At 37.2% G+C, this 18,388-nt stretch overlaps 1 protein-coding gene across 4 annotated transcripts; it reads left to right on the plus strand.

Annotated features, from left to right (window-relative positions):
* The first annotated feature begins 7,657 nt into the window (after positions 1–7,657).
* Positions 7,658–17,095, plus strand: LOC114288438 (uncharacterized). Of its 4 annotated transcripts, XM_028231940.2 has the most exons (6): positions 7,690–7,785; positions 8,231–8,352; positions 9,532–9,690; positions 10,532–10,583; positions 14,041–14,107; positions 16,806–17,095. In XM_028231940.2, exons 2-6 carry the CDS (start codon positions 8,338–8,340, stop codon positions 16,894–16,896), a joined length of 384 nt encoding a protein of 127 aa, XP_028087741.1. In that variant the 5' UTR covers positions 7,690–7,785; positions 8,231–8,337; the 3' UTR covers positions 16,897–17,095. The 4 variants fall into 4 exon arrangements, with proteins under 4 accessions (XP_028087743.1, XP_082730770.1, XP_028087741.1 ...); XM_028231942.2 differs by lacking the exon at positions 8,231–8,352 and having other exon boundaries at positions 7,658–7,785; XM_028231941.2 differs by lacking the exon at positions 14,041–14,107 and having other exon boundaries at positions 7,694–7,785.
* The last annotated feature ends 1,293 nt before the right edge of the window (positions 17,096–18,388 follow it).

The following is an 18,388-nucleotide window of genomic DNA, read 5'->3' on the forward strand; positions in this document are numbered from 1 at the left end:
ATTGATTGTTGACCATTTTCGATTTTGTTTGTGACTATCAAATTATTTTATTTTATTTATTATTTTGCAATCATTTTATATGTTAAAGGATAAAAAATACTCCCGCAATCTCAATTGTTTTTTTAGTGTAAAAAATATACAGATTATTATTTTATTATTTATAAAGCTAATGAATTATTGATAAAAGAGGAATAATTCTATTTTCACACATCAATTTCTTTCAATTCACACATTTAATGAATTTATTTTTTTTAAATACAATTTGCCTTAGAATAAAAATTACATAATACCTTTATCTTTTTTCACTCAAATCTTATTTCTAAAACACCACAACCATCCTCCATCGCTAAAGCCACCTCTTTCCTCCATCATCCCCTCACATCGCCTATTTCTTCCTTCGTCTGCAATCACTTTCTGTCATGAATCATACACTCTCACAAGCCTTCCGTTACAATTGCCTACTTTTAAGGTTGATTATGGAGGTTTATGATGAAAGTCGATGAGTTGAAAGTGGCAGCAGTGGTTGTGATGGAGGGTAAGAGTGGTAGCAACAGTTGCGAAGAAATGGTAAGTGAATGGAAAAAAAACAAAAAAAACGTAGGGTTTTGAAATTGAAGATAGGGATATTATTAGAGTAAAGAAATGTGTATTGAGAATTTTTATTTTTTTTGTGTGTACTAATAATGTGACGCCTCAAAAATTGGGAACATCAGATAATATATTAACAATTAAATATGGGGTTTATCTAAGGTTACAAGAGTGGGAAACGCCACTAATGAATCATTTGGCTAATAACCAAGCAAAATCACAAGAAGGTTGGAGGAGTCAAAATAGCCTCATTTCTAAGTCCAACCACCTTAGATAACAAAGCTACATTTTTTATAGATCTTGACAAGGTATTAACACAAAACCTACATAAGTTGACGGAGTATAAGGATATGTTACAAATATTATATATAAAAATACAAAATCATGTCTTCAAATACAGCAAACGATTAATCACTTACAATCGCATAATCGTGTTTGCAAAACTAATTCCCAACTCTCATAGGATAGCCATATGTCTTCAAATACTTCCGTTTTTCCTTCGACCAGTCTAATAGTCCTTAATACCTAGCATGAAACGCCGTGAGTTTTGAATGCTCAGTAAATGCACACACACTCCGTCCCTTTTTCTCAATTCAATACACCAAAGTATTTATAACAACCAAGTAGTGAAGCATGATATTCAAGTCAATAATAGAGGAAAGGAACATGACATTCAAATAGATAACAAATGCTACAATGTTAGTAGTTAGTATTCTAGAAATTCCCCAAAGAGATTTTATCCTCCTAACCATAAGAATTGGATTCGGATTATTCAGTATGCCCTCTCTTTTGCTACTTTGCAGACCTTACCCCGGATGCCTACCAACGGTTATATACCGTGTAGCGCCAACCGAGAACCTCAAAAGAAACGGTAAAATAAGGGCCTTGCCCATAACCTCCTCCAACCTTATCCATCATAAGCACCTAGGGTCCGAATACAACTGTCACGACCCCAAACCGCCCCTAGCAGGATGGTACCGTGATGGCCAGTAATCCGAGATTACCGAAGGCCAACTTTCAAAATTCACACACAATCAGAGTATTACATAAGGGGCTAACATGTGCGGAAGCAATAATTTACAATACAAGTGGTTCATAAGAGCAGTGCATAGATCAAATGAAATGACATACATCTTTAACATGGTCTTACATCTTGAATATAACATAAGCAAAATACATGTTACATATTGATCAAAGGCCTCTCAAGCCGACATGTACAAAACACATGAACTACAAGTCAAGAAACATAATCTTCCAGGTTGCCGACATCCTCACTGCCGACATAACATACATACAAAACACACATCTCGGCGTAGCCGACTTCTTGCTTGTTACCTACATATATACATAGGGAGGGTGAGCTTGGATACTCAGTGAATGGTACAAGTAATAAAGGTTTTAAATGAATGATAACCGAGATCTTTGCAAAACATACATATCATAGCTTGTACAAAACATGAGATGAATCTAGTTCATCAATCTTGATCTTACAAAACTTACTTACTTACTTTGGATGTTAATAATATCTACATAATACAAAGGATGACATTCCGGACTTACAAAACCCACGTGGTAAACCGTCAGTGGTAAAACAAGGGAATAATCGACCCGGAATCGATTAGACAAACCACCCGTACAAGGTCATCGGTGGGGCCATTCGTTCATAGACCGTTGATGGCAGAGATCTCTCATACTTAGTACTGCGAAAGTTTAGAGTCCTCCAGCACAAGGGACTTTAGTACTGCGAAAGTTTAGAGTCCTCCAGCACAAGGGACTTTCCGAGAATGTCATCAAAACAAAGCTTACTTGATACATAAAAATAAGAGTAATCATTCATGCTTGATCAAATGCTTTTCTCAAAATGAAACAAGGCTTTATCAAATCTTTATAACATAACTTTATTAAAAATACCACTCACATAGCTCTTCGGATGTCGGGATCAAGGCAAAGGTCCAAGTCCTACAAACACATGGCAAAGTCTACTAAACGTACTTCTCAAAACAAGTCTTACATGCATGCAAATGATCTCGGGGAAAACATGCTGGAAGTCAAAACACTATTTTACATGTCAGGAAGACATGCTGGGTACCAACTAGGTCTTTGCCGAGGTCTCACACCTCCTGACCGAGGTGTGGTTACCTAGACTTCGGCGTGCGACTGCATGCCGAGGTGCGCACAAGACAAACTAAAGGTGTAAATGATCATGCAAGGTAGGCCAAGGTGAGATACGATGCTTGGCCTAAGTGTGAGGTCTAGATAAGAGTGATCTCGGCGACTACACTTAGGGAAATGAGGTCTGGAGATCTGGTTTCCACCCGTGAAGAACATGAAGAACATGCATGCTAAAATCATAACTTCTTTATTATAAAATCTGGGATTTCATGCTATAAGTTCAAAAACATGGACCTGGGTACCCATGCTTGAAGATCATATGGAAACAAACACAAAAACATGCGTCTTGATACAAACTTTTGGATCAAAACATGACTTTTCTTGAAGAACACATGAATACTATTTTCTCTTTCTAAAACTGAACTTCAAAGCAATGCATGGCTTACAAATCATATTCAATCATGCAATGCAATAACATGAACATAAAGAACAACACGGGCAGATCAAGAATCTAATCTTAGAACACGGATCTAACGGTTCGATCTCTAGGGATCAAGCTTGGAAATCCACTCTCTCCCAAGAACTCATCTTCCTCTCCTAGAGCTTCTCTCTCCTCTTCAAAACAAGGATATAACAAATGATAAGTTCCTCTCTCTACCGGCTGATTTAACACTCAGCTCGGACACGTGGCAACGGCTGGTTGGTTCTCCTAAAAAATGTGATAGATTGACAAGACATGTGTAAGACAAAGCGTATCTAACAAGCTACCTGGCAAGGCACTCTAGCAAGTGATGACATCGGCTAAGGACAAAGCTTCGGCAACTAAGGTGACAATGACCTCGGCTAGGAAGGACAACACTTGACTAAGCTGTGCCACACCTTGGCCTAGATGTGCCACACCTCGGTCTAGGTCATACCACTCCAGGACAAGATCACTTAGGTGCAAAGGTAACATCTCGACCTAGATAATACACATCTCGGCCTTGGTGATGAACACCTCGGCCTAGATAATGACATCTCGGCCAATATGTCAGGGCGAAGGTGGAGGTCAAACAAAGTGGTTCTAAGATAATTCTAGACTGAAGATGACCTCGGCTTGGAATGATCTAGGCTTAACATAACTTAGGCTTGAGACACCAAGGAAGGAACAAAGCAGGCACACAACACTTAGACAAATCACATAAGCACAAAACAAGGCAAGATTCATGAATGCAACCTTAACAAGACCACATGATGTGAATGCACATGAACATGACTAAGCCATAAATGTGGGTTGTTACAAAAACTAATCCATTCAAGGGTTCCGATACAATCGCTTGCGCAAGACTTTCCTTTAATTAGGGAACACATCCCATCAATTCATACATAACACATTATTATCTCTTCATTATTCAAGTGATCGAAAACCCAATACCAACCCAATTAAGTTTTTCGTTAAGTTAAAAGTTTTAAATTAATGTTAGAACAACTTAACAAAATAGTAATATCCACATAAGCATGAGCACCGTCAAATGAAGAAGATAAGGAACATAACCATAATACATGCAATATCATACCAAGACATTTTCATATACTAATAAGCATATTCATAAAGTCAACAGCATAAAATATCAATGTAAATAAAATTTTCAGATTCAGAGTCACTTAAAGATCAAGATTAAAAAAGCTATGTCAAATTTTTCCAAAATTCGGCCTTCCTATGGTTCGTAGATAATTTTATCTGGTTTTCAGAAATACTCTAATTTTGTCCAGATTCGTCGATCGTTACGAAAATTGGATTTTCTCACAAATCGCTTACTCTTTTTCAATGAAACCAATTTTCCTTGAAAATTAACTCCGGAAGATTTTGACTTAACATTTAGGTTCAGAAGATTTTTCTACATTTTTCTAAAATTTTTGGAAATTGGCTGTAAAACAGATTTCTCTAGCACAATTCTTGAAATAAGAAAGTTTGTGAGAAAAGATATCAACTATGAGAAATTTTCGACTTCTACTGTGATGAAAACATGATAAATAATATGTATTAAACTTAGAAATTTGAGATGAAGGTGTGCCTTTGGAAATTTTGAAAGATTGATATGGAAAAAGGTAGCCTTATACCGATTAAGGGAAATACAAGAATGGTAAAATCAGGGGCTCAACTCCTTTCATTTTTAACACAAGGATGCCACCAAAACACATCTGAAATGAATGTTTAAAACTTCTAAGAGTATGTATTTGAAAGGAAAAATAAGATAGAGTTGTGTTGTGGCTTACTCGATTGTCTAGTAAAGTGTTTGCACAATTTCTTCTCTTTTTCCTTTCCTCTACCGCTAAAGCTCTTTTCTTCTCTTTTTCTCTCCCTCAATTGAAATGTGTAGTGTGTGAGTGTGTCAGATGTGCAAAAATGCTAGGGAAGAGGTCCTATTTATAGGAAAAAAAAATAATGGTGGAAAGTCTAAAAAGCCCTTGGTTGAAATTGGATGGAAGAATTTGTAATTGGTTAGAATAGAATGAGATTGATTAAGAAGATTAATTATAACTTGGAACATGATTTAGTCGTAGTTTGGTCAAGATAGAACTAGATTGAAAACTAGTACAAACATATCTCCATGATTAGGGATTTAGTCAAAATTCTTCATAAAATCAAGCATTCTTGTCCCAAAAAGTACACAACAAAGGGTTCATCTAGGGTGGCTAGCCACTTGACGTTGATTTGAGGGAATTAATTTATTTATTTTTCTTGTGTACAAATATTGGAAATTGTAAAGTATAGTGTATAAAATAAGTTTTAAGGTACAAGTTTATATATATATATATTAGTACTTGTTTGAGGTCAATAAGTGATTTAATAAAAGTGTGAGGGTTTAGTGTTTGATTTATGAATTGAAAATTTTATTTTAATGTAGAATTAAACTAAATTAAGATTAGAGAATCTAATTCGGTTTGGATTTCTTGTTTCGACTAAAAAGACGATCAATCGACAAACACAATAAAAATGAGAAAAACCTAAAGTTTTCAAGTGGTAATTCCATATTTAGGGAGTCAATTAATCAGTATTAGACTATTAGAAAATGATTCCTGAGTTACTGAAATAGATTAGGGTTTGCGAGTTTTCAGTTGGCACATATATTTTGATCATAGAATTAAAATTGTAATTAATTAAGAAACTAAGGGACTTCAAGAAAATAATTTAAAAGTAAAGGACTTTTAAGAAAGTAAAATTTTTAGGGGCCTCACAAATAACGTGTTCATTAAAGGTATGCATTAAGAGGAGTGAGTGGGCCCCATTATCACCACGCACATGAATGAAGAAGAAAATTTGTTGCAATAAATGAATAACAAGCTGTCTTTGCCGACCTTCACATTGACCTCTTGAGTCCCATACCATCCCATATGAGCTATTGACTAAAAAACCTCTCTCACTCTTCTCTCTCGAAAAACCTCCTTCCCCGACCTTTTTTTTGGGCTGGCTGGCTGGCCTAGCTCGTTTTAGCGGCTGTCTTGTTAGTTTTCTCTCTCAATAAACTTGAGTCTTCCATCTTCCCACCTAGGTGTGTTTTTTGTTGCTGTCCAGGTTGTCATCGGATGTTTTCTTGTGTTTCAACTTTGCCGTTATAGCTGATTTATCAGGGGAGTCCAGGAATTTCATTCGAGCGCTTTTGGCGAGTAGGAGCTTGAGGGGTGCACTCTGGTTCGTAGGTGATTCAGTTCTTTCTGGTTTTCACTCGAGCGCTCATCCTCGAATGAGAGTTTGAGGGGTGAAGACCTGTGTCCCAGCGGGTGGTCGGTGTTCGGTGGGTGTGTGGATCCGCGGTGTGAGTTAGAAGACCTGTGAGGTAGAAGTCCTGTTGGCTTTGGAGTGGACTACAACAGAGGCTTTGGAGTAGGTACTGGGTGTGAGCTAAGAAGAAAACCTGGTGGGATATGATCTGTTGGGTGTGCTTGCGGGTGTTGTGATCTTTAGATCTGTGGGTGTTGTGCAGTGGAGTTGCAGTAGCTCGGAGTCTTCAACATGGGTGTTACTGCAGGGGTGTGTTGGTTCAGTGGGTGTGTGGGTGTTGCAGCAGCTTAGGGGGTGGTTGGGAAGTTGGTCAAGGGAGTGATCTTCTCCAGTCAAGGGAGTTTTCTCAGCCTTCGAGCGGGTGGCTATGGAGTTTTCCGGCCAGCGTGCAGCAGGTGTGGAGCAGCGGAGCGCGCGGTAGGTGTGAGATGGGCATCATATAGTGTTGTCAGGCGTCGGGAGTGAAGAAGGGTGGCGTTGGGAGTTGTTAGCAGCTTAGGTGTAATGATTTAGTTTTCAAAATAGCAGGTGGGCCTTGGCAGAGGCGTGGATGTTGATTAGATGGGTTTTTAGTTCGGGTTGCTTTGGGTGTTGGTTTTGTTATTTTAGTTTGGTTCCGGTGTTTTGGTGGGTTGATTATGTGGAGATTCATGTATTTTAATTTTTTTAGTTAAGTTCTTCTTAACTTTTTAAAAAAAAAAAAAAATCGAGAAGCTTAGGGGTTGGTTGTATGACTGTAAGTAGCAGTAGTAGGGGTATTTTTATACTGCCTAATCTCTCTCGATGCATGTCATCTTCCTGTACTTTTAATTTCATGCTGTTAAATGAAATTTTTCTTTCCTGATAAAAAAAAAAAAAAAGGTATGCATTAAGAGAAATTGATATGAGAAAATAAAATTATCCATAAAAAAGACTAAGGTCCATTTAAAAATTGACTATTTTATTAGTTAATTTTTTAATTTTTTATAAAAAAACATGCAAACAAAAAAAAATTATGTACTAATTTATAATAATTTTTTTAAAAAATTTTTGTAGCTAAAAATCACACTTCACACACGGACCTAAGTGTAATAATCATGTAAAATTTGTAAAACTCTCCAAATTTTGTGGGAGGTTACTGTAATTTACACTTTTTATTTTTATTTTTATTTTTATTGCAAAGGCGATTTGACATAATTGTCCTTTTTCTTTAACAAAAATAACAAAATTGTCCTCACGCTAAAAACACTGGAAGCCTATAATTATAGAACCCCCATTCCCATTCTTTCTCAGGAGATCGAAATCCACCGGAGCAGCGAATAGTGACAACAACTGGTTCGGAGGTATGTTTCCGATCCTTTCTTTCTCTCTCTCTCTCTCTCTATATATATATATATATATATACGCACACATATAGAGTATACGTATAGATTTCATCGATCTATGAGCAAATCTAATGAATTAGCATTGGAAAAGTCCTGATTTCGTTGTTCAGTATTCGTTTGATTGCTCTTAAAATGCAGTGAAAAATTGAAAAAATTGAAACTTTGATGCTTATGTTTTTCACTTGTTGCTAACAAATGCCACTGGGCAGTGTATTGTATCAGAATTTGTGTTAAAAGTGTTTTAGAAATTGTGAAAAGATTATTTGAAATTGGTGAAAAGCGTCTTGGGGGATCTTGTTAGCAAGACCCTTTTCAATTTTGTGATCAGAGACAAGAAAAAACAGAACAGAAAGCATGGGAGTTGAATTCTGTTCTTATTTCCCTTTTTGATCTGTTTTGTCAGCAACCAAATGGAGGTAGGGTTTTGCTACAAGCAGTTATGAGTTGGGTTTGCTGTTAGTACATCTAAGACGGTTGTTGCTTACTTCACTTGACACCTCCTAACAAGAGATGAACAAATTTGAGGTATTAAGGAACTATACATAATGATTGTAGTTTAAGATGAATTGCAAACCCAGCGTCTACAGGTAAATAGAAAGGGGTACGAGGGGGCAACCAAAGGTTGGCAACTCTGCCTTGACGCAACTATAACAGTCCCTACCCGATGCAGAGTTGGACAGAAGGGACGTAGACGGGCCTGGCAATGCATGGTACCACAACAGAGGAGAGCTTGGTGACAATGGCTGTAGATTTTTCTTGTTAAAAAATGAAACCTTTTAGCTAGGGCTGAGTAAGGAATCTGTGAAATCCGTAATCCGATCCAGTCCAGTCCAATCCGATAGGTTTGGATTGATTTTTTGAATCCGCAGTTCGGTTCTGGATTGAAGATTTAAAAATCCGTAGTACACGGATTGGTTCCGGATTGAACCCCACGGTTCCAGATTGGAACCAATCCGGACCGTATACAAATAGGATATATTTTTATTATATATCCTCCCCCATAGTATCTTCTCTTATTCTATATAAAATCTAAACTCAAACATAAAACCGTATAACATCTTCTTTTATTACTTTTGTTTGTTTGTTAGTTTTTAATTTTAATTTGTAATGGTCTAAATATTTATGTTGAAACTAGTTTTCTTATGGTTGTTTAAATTCTAGAACAGTATGTCACTATTATAGAAATATATGTTGCTATTGTGGAACTAATATAGCGCTATGTTTATATTTTTATAAAATTAAAGTGTTATATATATTTTTTTGTTATTTAATTATGTGAATTTATGGTTCTAAACCGATCCAATCCGTATTTAAATGGATTGGTTCGGATTGGTTCGGATTGGTTCCATGATTTAAACGGATTAGATTGGATCCAATTTTTCAAGAACCGTAGATAACAGATTGGTCTTGATTTTACCCCAATTCGATCCAATCCGGACCATGCTCACCCCTACTTTTAGCTTCAAATAAACTCTTTTTTTTGGGGGGGGTCCTCAAACTGCCACGGGTCATGCAAGCAAGCTTATAGCCTTTCTTTAATCAATAAGTTGTGCTGAACTTGCATCATTCTTTCTTTCATAATTTATTCTGATAGTAGTCATCCATGAGCTTGTGAATAGTGATTGTTACAATTACTTCTTATTGTTGTTGTTCTTAATAGTTAACAATTTAATCTAATGATTTGTTTTTTTGTACAACCTGAAGTCCATGGCAGGAACGGGGAGTTCCATGTTATATTCTCTCCTTCTATTCATCATCATTCTCTCACTGCAAGAAATGTATAGAGGGAAGTTGGCATCAACAGAGTTATTCACTATTCTTGGAGGGTTTACCAGTTCTCTCCTATTTGTTATGTTGCTTACAGTGAGTTAAAATGCTTCTGATTGTGGTATTCTAAAATGCTTTTCAATCACTTGTTCATTCTTATGTTTGATTATTGCATTGATACATAAAGGTTGGTATTCTAATAATATTAACTTCATTGTCTATTTTCGTTTTTTGATAATTTTATTGCCTTGCACTGTTTGAACATTTCCTACCCCCACCCCTTATAGGGTCTAGCATTAAACTATTTTTTTTTACATCTATCCCATTCATTGGAAGCTAGATATTTCAGTCAAATGCTATATGTTTTGATCATTTTTAATATTTAATATTGGTATTCCCTTTGTAATATATTTCCAACTACATGTGGTGAAGGAAATTTTACTTGACTTCTTGCATGACAACCAATCTCTGTAATAATCATTATTTTTATGAAAGAATTGGGAATTGAAGTTCTATGTGCCGCCCTTTGTTGTCAGTTGCTGCAATTAAATAGTTGAGTAAATAGTAGCTGTGTCTGTGGCCTCTTTCCAAGTACTTATTAGATCCAATGTTTCTTTAGTTCATTTTCTTTGGCCTTTCGTAAGAAATTATTTAAGAGCCTCTCAGATTTTATTATGCACTTGAATACATTTCATGCTAGTAAGTAATACATGCATCTAATAGTTGTTAATCACTATAATTTGTTAGTTTAGTGATGTTTCATATTACATACTTCGTTGTTTGTCTTTGCATTATCAGCTGTTTATGTTCCTTGGTCTCTTAGTTTGCCAAAGTCCTACATTATAAACAATATATGATTTAATTTCTCAACCACATATCTGTAATGATATTGAGCTGTGTATGGTTTTTTGCTCTCACTTAAGTGCATCTCTTGCAGTTCATTGGGAATTATCAAGAAACCATTGGCATCAAGACTGGGTGGGGTGCTGGTAAGGGCAAACTGACTTTTTTCTTTCTGATATTCTCTATTAAATGACCAAAAGATGAATTTATTATTTATGTAAATTTAGCATATCGTACTGGTTTTCTTGAGTTTCGAATTCAACTTCTTATTTCATGCCCTTTTTTCTGAAGTCTCAGTACAAATAGTAGACTAGACACTCAATCATGCACATGCCACTTTTATTGAGGGACAAATGGATTAAATTGTGCACAGTGCATTGACCGAGAAGGAGACTACCTTTATGAATAGCTTTCTGTTAGAATTTACCATCACCTACCACCACTACCACCTCACCTACTCCACTAAACCTAACCCACTACACCACTACCACCTCACCTACTCCACTAAACCTAACCCACTACACCACTATCACCATCCACTACACACCATCCACTACACCTACATCTATATAAGGAACCATTTGTAATAGACAAAAAATAACAACATATCAATCAATAATATATCAATATTAACATGGTATCAGAGCAGGTTTAGAACCTAGTATTTTCGCTTCTCCGGCGGGCGGTAACCTCACCTTAGCCGCCCGCCGGACCTCAACCTAATTCGCTAGAATTTTTTACACATACCTTGAAATTTCTTCGAGTCCACCACCACTGCCCTTCCTCTCACTTGTCCTCCTATACACCACCGTCTCGGTCGTCTTCATCTACCACACACACTGCCGGCTGGAGTCCCTTCACTCTGAACAACGACTAGACACACACACTGCCGGCACCATCGCAGATTCTTCGGCATGAGAGGCCGCCTATGGACCCTCTGGATCCTCCAAACACTATGAATCGTACCCAGTGTACCCAGATTTAGTGGCTCTTCCATTCTTCATCCTTTTCTTCTTGTTCACCGGATTTTTTAAGTTCACCGGACTTCTCAAGTTCCACCTCCAGATCCTTTGATGGGTCAAGTTCAGTATCCGTTTGCATTTTGCAGTCGGATCCCTTGAGGTCATTATCCGATGTTTCCATGGTTCTGTTGTGTGCACTGCAGCATCATTCTTGTTGCCACAACTTTCTTGATTGCTTGGTGGAGTTCGAGGATGTCTCAGATTTGCATCATACCGCAAAGGTGCTGGAGGTGGTCTATAAGTGAAGGGAATTGAAGTTTCCAGATTTGTGTCGACTAAGAACCCAGTAGAAAGTGCAGAGACTGTGCCATGGTGAGCTGCCAAAGGCTCGTGCTTCTGCTTAACACTCTTGATGACACCAACAGCCACCACCTTTTGCACATACCCATACCCTTTTTTTATTTTTTAAACCAATCTCCACCCAACATCCCACTCAGACCATCATCCTCTTCTCTTATTTTAATATATCTCTATATATATATATCTATGTTTATTGTATTTTATTGCACACACCATCATCCTCTTCTCTCTCTCTCTCACTTTCACGCCCACGGTTTTGATTATACCCAGCATATAGTTTGCAAGCCACCCATGTGGGCTTGTCCCCTCTTATTATTATTATTATTATTCTTAAAAAAAAAAAAAAAAAAAAAAAAAAAAAAAAAAAAAAAAACAAAAAAAACAAAACAGGCAGACGACGAACTTGCACACCACACTCCTTTTATTCATGTCGGGGTTCCCTCCGTTCACAATTTTACATCCAAAAAAAAAAAAAAAAAAAAACAACAACACCACAAACAAAACAACCACATCCACAGGCGGGATTTTTTTTTCTCTACTCTGCCGCCGGTCTCTTCTTCTTGCCTCCGTCCTGGGCGACCCTTGACGGTGCTGCCTCCGTGTTTTCCACGCCGCCGAGCACGTTCACTCCCCCATACTCCTCCACTGCAGCATATGGCGGCCCTCCAAATCGGAACATAACGGTGGCCTTCCGCTTCAGCTCCTTATTTTCCGCCTTTAGCACACTAATCTCTGCTCGCGCATCCTTATACATGCGTTGGAGCAGAGCCAGCTGGGAGTTTAACTGTTGCACCTCATTTGTCCTGCTCTGCAGCCGGTGCGACAAATTTGTGACCGCAGTCATGGTTTCCACGCATGACTTCAGAGTATACTGATTGGCCTCAATATCAGTTTGCACCGCCATTTTTTGCTCCACCGACCGCATCGGAAAGTTCAACGGAGCAAAACCAGAGGTGTTTGGTTGAGGTTCACTGGCCACCACACCAGTTATTTCTCTTGTGGACTCATTCAGTTCTGGAAAGAGCGTAAGCAGCCCACGGGAAGAGGAGGCCATGTTCTGGTTAGCTGGACGGGAAGAAGAGGCCATGTTATGGGTTGCTGAGTTTTTTAGAGAAGGGTTGGTTACCGAGTGTTTCAAGATTTGCAGCTCTTAGAGACAATCTCTCCGAAAACGAATATCTCTCTCAGAAAATGAAGAGTTTTTTCAGAATTTTTTTCACAAAGTTTTTTTTTCTGCCTCAAGCACCGCCTCCGCCTCAGTTTATAAAGACCCTGACGAAGAGGCAGACACGCGCATCATGCGCCGCTCGGCGCTCGAAGACAAAATGGGCGCGCCTTTTGATGGCACGTCTTTTGATGGCACGCCTTTTGATGGCACGCCTTTTTATGGATTGGACACGCTTTTTGAGGGACGCCTTTTAACAGATTGGGCACACCTTTTGAGGGTGCGACTTTTTAGGGGTCCGACAAGACTCTGTAAACTGTCCCGACATTGATTCCGGTTAGCTACTTCAAGGGTCCGACAAGATTCTGTAAACTGTCCCGACATTGATTCCGGTTAGTTTCTACAAGGGTACGACATGACCCCATAAACTGTCTTCTACAACGGTCCGACATGACCCCATAAACTGTCTTCTACATCGGTCTGACACCACCATACAGTGTCCTCTACCACGTTATGACACCCCCATACAGTGTCATCTACAACGTTATGACACCACCATACAGTGTCCTCTACAACGTTATGACACCACCATACAGTGTCTTCACCAACGGTCTGACACGACCATACAGTGTCTCCTATCCTTTTTTTATGTATTTTCTTGTTTTGTTCCTCTCTTCAAACTCAAGTTGGTTAGTTTCTATCCTCCTTGAGTTTGCCGGGGGCTATTAGAATTTACCATCACCTACCACCACTACCACCTCACCTACTCCACTAAACCTAACCCACTACACCACTACCACCTCACCTACTCCACTAAACCTAACCCACTACACCACTATCACTATCCACTACACACCATCCACTACACCTACATCTATATAAGGAACCATTTGTAATAGACAAAAAATAACAACATATCAATCAATAATATATCAATATTAACACTTTCTTAAGACCACCACTTCCTCAACCAATGGTGGCTGGTGGGGATCTAGCCACTTGAATATACTCAATGGCAGGGACATGCTAGTTAGTTTACGGCATTGGCTATTTAATAAAGGATTAAAGCATTTAAATAAGATAACGTTGTTATTGTTTTGTTTTCTCCCTTTGCAGTTATATTTGCAGAGTTAGTTGCCCTTATTGCTGCAGGCACTGTTCATCGAGTTTGTATCACAACATGGTAATGCTTGTGATTCATGCTTGAATTGTTTTTATTGTAATTTTTATGTTTCAGGAAAAATATGAAAATATATATTATGTATGTGTAGGGAAGGAAAATGATAAATTTTGTTACTAATTGGTATGGCTCCCATCATGATTAATGTGGGATGTCATCTTTGTTTTCAAAGTGAAAGGAAAGATTTGGAAAGCCACATAAAGCTATGAGAAGTAGCCATGACATAGATGCATTGCCCTACATGAAATCTTAAAGGAGAAATTTAATCAAAACCCCTCCATTGGACCCTAGTTTGGTGTAAAGGACAGTCCAATTTATTTTTTTTCATAAACTCCCTACGGAGCACATAATTGAGCAGTGACAAAGTAAAATATCTTCTTTTTTTTTTCTTTCTTGCACAATATTGTCAGAATAACATGTTACTGTGAACCAGAATAACATGTTACTGTGAGACAGAGTAACATATTACTGTCAAATAGAATAATTGTTAAACAGAATAACATGTTATTGTAAGACAGAATAACAGTTTTAAAAGGCTTTCCTGAGGCTCGCCTCGAGGTTAAGGTAAAATGCATCAAGACTTTGATTTTTAGGCATTACTCTCCAAAGACTTACGCATCACAGTTTGAGACATGTGCCTTAGGTGCGCTTTGTACGCTTTTTGCGTATAAGGATGTGAGGAGTACGCGCATACAGGGGTTGCCTTGGGTTTTTGTTAGTCTATTAGATTGTTTAAACATAAAAATAAAAAAATAAAAAAAATAAAAAAAATTTAAAAAAAAAATAAAAAAAATCCCTTTTTACAACTATAATCACCAGGAAAAATTAAGTAAATGATCAACCAAGAAAAATCACATTTAATGGTCAAGTGAGAAGCTCAATCACTCAAGTTAAGAATATCAATTTCACTTTCAGTGAATGAAAACTTCCTTCTATGCAGTAAAATGTTCAACGCCTTCAAGCAAAAAGTATTTACATCTTTATATTTAATTTTGTTTTTATTTTTTTACTATTTTAATATATTTAATTTATTCACTAAATATTAAAATTTTGAGATTTGAAATGCTTACGCCTCAGCGCCCTGAGGCTTACGCCTCACCTCATGAGGGGTAAAACGTCTCGAGATACTCATTCGCCTTTAAAAACTTTGCATGTTACTGTTACTGTTTACATTAATTTTAACGGTAATAAATTTTTTTTAAAAAAGAATTTCATAGTCAACATGGATCTTATTTGATAGATCTTAATGAGAGAATTCTAACCAAACCAAACGAAATCAAAATCAAGCCTTAAGTCTCATTAAATGGGTGATGAGAGAATTCTAGAAATATTAAAAGCCGACATTTACATCAAAAGTTATATTATTTTAAAGTTTAATATTTTGATAATAGCAATATTTGTTGGACTTTTCAAGGAAAATTTTTTGTGCTTGTCCTTAATGCATTAAAATTTTATTCTAATGGGGTTTTGACGAAATCCCCCATCTTGAAGACCATAAGTTTGCTGCCCAAATTGTGCTGATGTTTATCGGCCATATATTTTGGTTAATTGATAATTGATATAGAGGTATTTTAATCTTTAGGGTTAATTCGAGTTTTGCTCTCTTTTTACTTTGTGATGTGTTGGCATATTATAGTATAGGAAGACATGGTGCATTAAATAGTTAGGAATTCATGATGTTCTTGGTAATCTGAATTATGAGTATTTTTTGCATCTTCACCTTTTTTTTTCTGGGGTGGGTTATACATGTCTAGCATTTGATGAATATGATTGTAAATGTACATCTTTCTTGTTAGAGAAGCAAGCATCTCCTTTAGGTGTTTCCTAATCTTAGCATATGTTGATAGAAGCAAGTCAACCTTTGACTTGTGTCAATGGAGAAAGGTGAGGTTTTAGAAGAAATGGTGGTATAGTGAGAGACACCCCAATTAGGATATACATGTGCGGTTCTCATTTTATCTATATTATCTCTGTTTCTGTCATTAATGGGGGAATGAAGAGTTTGATAGCACATGGTAGGTTCCTGATAAGAAAGGAAAGTCTATGATTCATTCCTCGACAAGAGTCTTTAAATTTCAATTGGATGATGCTTTCCCCATGGACAAATTTGGAGGTTGTTTTATTTCATTTTGTTTCTTCCCATTTGCTCTTTGTATTTGGAGTGCTTCTGTTGATGACGTCTCTACTTAAATGGTTAGATGAATTTTGATCCAGTAACGTGTGTTGCTGGGAAGAACTCAACCACCATTCTCGAGAATGGTCTGAAGTGGATAGTCTTAACTGCATATTAACTTCTTCTAGGATGGAAGATTGGTTCCAGCTAGTCGGGAAAATGACTCAAAACTTCGCAGTTTCTCATTATAGGGTATTTATAAGGAACAGAGTTGTATTACCTTTGAATATTACAGGTTTTGTGTCAGGTATGCAGAAGCAGAGAGATGGCGTTAAGGATTTCCATTTAGCCGGTTTATACTGGATCATCTGTGCTTTTTTGTTTGTTTATTTGTTTAGCATCATTTCTTTAAATCAATTTTATCTCCAAGAAACATAAGAAAATTTAATTTGAGCTTGAGAAAATAGGGTTGTGGATTGTTATGCTCTCATCAAATACTTCAAATTTTCGTAGTAGTGCTCAATGGGAGCTTTTAAAACCGAGTTTTTGCTTATGATGCTATACTGATGTTTTTGTAACCCATTGCAGCTTATTGTTCTCTGCTGGACTACTCTATGAGATCAACAAGCTTTCAGGGACGACGCTTTCCAAAAGCGAATCGAAAACGAGGAGGCACTGAGGAACATTTTCCTCTTTTGGATATTTTGTTGCATTTTCCCAGATTTGAGTTGTATTAGGAAATGAAGAATGAGAACATAAAATACCATCTATAGACCTTACCTGATAGACAATTTGAACTCGGCTATGTCTAAGTTTATTTCTACAGAAGAAGAGAAGTTCACCCCTTGCTTCCCAATTTCTCCATATAATATAATTTAGTATTTTAGTAACCGTACATGTAGAGGGGTTCACTCAGCCCTTCTGATAACAATTTTGTTCTGTTTTTATAAAATTTGAAAAATTAAAAACAAAATTTCATTTTAAAACTGTTTTTATTTTCACAAAACAGCAAGTTGGAGTGAGAGGGTCATGTTAAAACAAAGATTTAGAGAAGGCAAGACTTTTGCAATCTTATTCCTAATATTATGGGCGCAGTATTTGTGATTCAAAAATAATAAAAAAAAAGATTTGTCAAGGTGGACTTGCAAATATTTTTTTGTTTTTACTTGTTTTTTTTCTCACATCTCTTCACACCATTTTAGCCATTCCAATGTGCCACTAATTTACCAAATTCGTTTATATTTTAACATTTTTGCTTAAATTTCTTACCGAGATAAAAACATTGTTTTCTATATATGAAAAGAATAATGCTTGGGATCCCCTTTTGGGGGTCACCCCTCACCCCCCCCCTTTGCCACGTGGCAGGAGGTGATTGGTGGAGCAGGAAAAAAAAGAAAAAGAAAAAGAAAAGGTAACCAATGAGAGAGAGAGGAGGTCAAAAGGGGTGGGGGAAAAGGGGGGATGAATGATTACTCATATGAAAATTGGATAACAAACAACATTATTAAATTGTTGGGATGCATTGCTCTCTAGTCTTGAAAAAATTAAATGTACATTACTGTGCAATCCTCCCTTATGGGTTCGTGAGTTACTTGAACTGGAATTGAAATTGAACTCCATGAGATTTAATTTCCCTAATGATCTGCTTCAATAGTCTTTATATGTATGTAGATCTTTTGTTTAAAAAAAAAAATTAATATATATATATATATATACGACTCCGATTCGTAGCTTGAATTCGGAGGCTCGAATTTGGCTCGAATTCGGAGGAGAAGAAGAAGAAGAAGGAGGAAAGAGGAGGAATAAGGAGAACTGGAGGGGAGGAGGCTATCAAAATCGGGCTGGAGGAGGTGGGGCCGAAGGCGAGGCTGCAACGATTGGAGCTGCTGCTGCAACGATCGGAGATGCTGCGACAATCGGCGCCGGCGGAGGCACAGGAGGGGCCCTTCTCTCCTCTCCTCTCTCTTTCTCCCTCTCTTCTCCTCTTCCCCTCTGTTCTTCTCCTGTGTTCAACGAAGAAGAAGAAGAAAAGAAAGAAAGAAAAGGAAAAAAAAAAAAAAGAATCGCAAAATGACGTCGTTTTGCGATTCGAGCCAAAATCGGGCCACTTTTTTCGAGCTACCAGTCATTTTCCATATATATATTTTAAATGAAAGGGGGACATACCCACT

This window comes from Camellia sinensis, chromosome 6 (assembly GCF_055761805.1).
Source record: "Camellia sinensis isolate YWXY chromosome 6, ASM5576180v1, whole genome shotgun sequence".
In the NCBI taxonomy this organism is placed as follows: domain Eukaryota; kingdom Viridiplantae; phylum Streptophyta; class Magnoliopsida; order Ericales; family Theaceae; genus Camellia; species Camellia sinensis.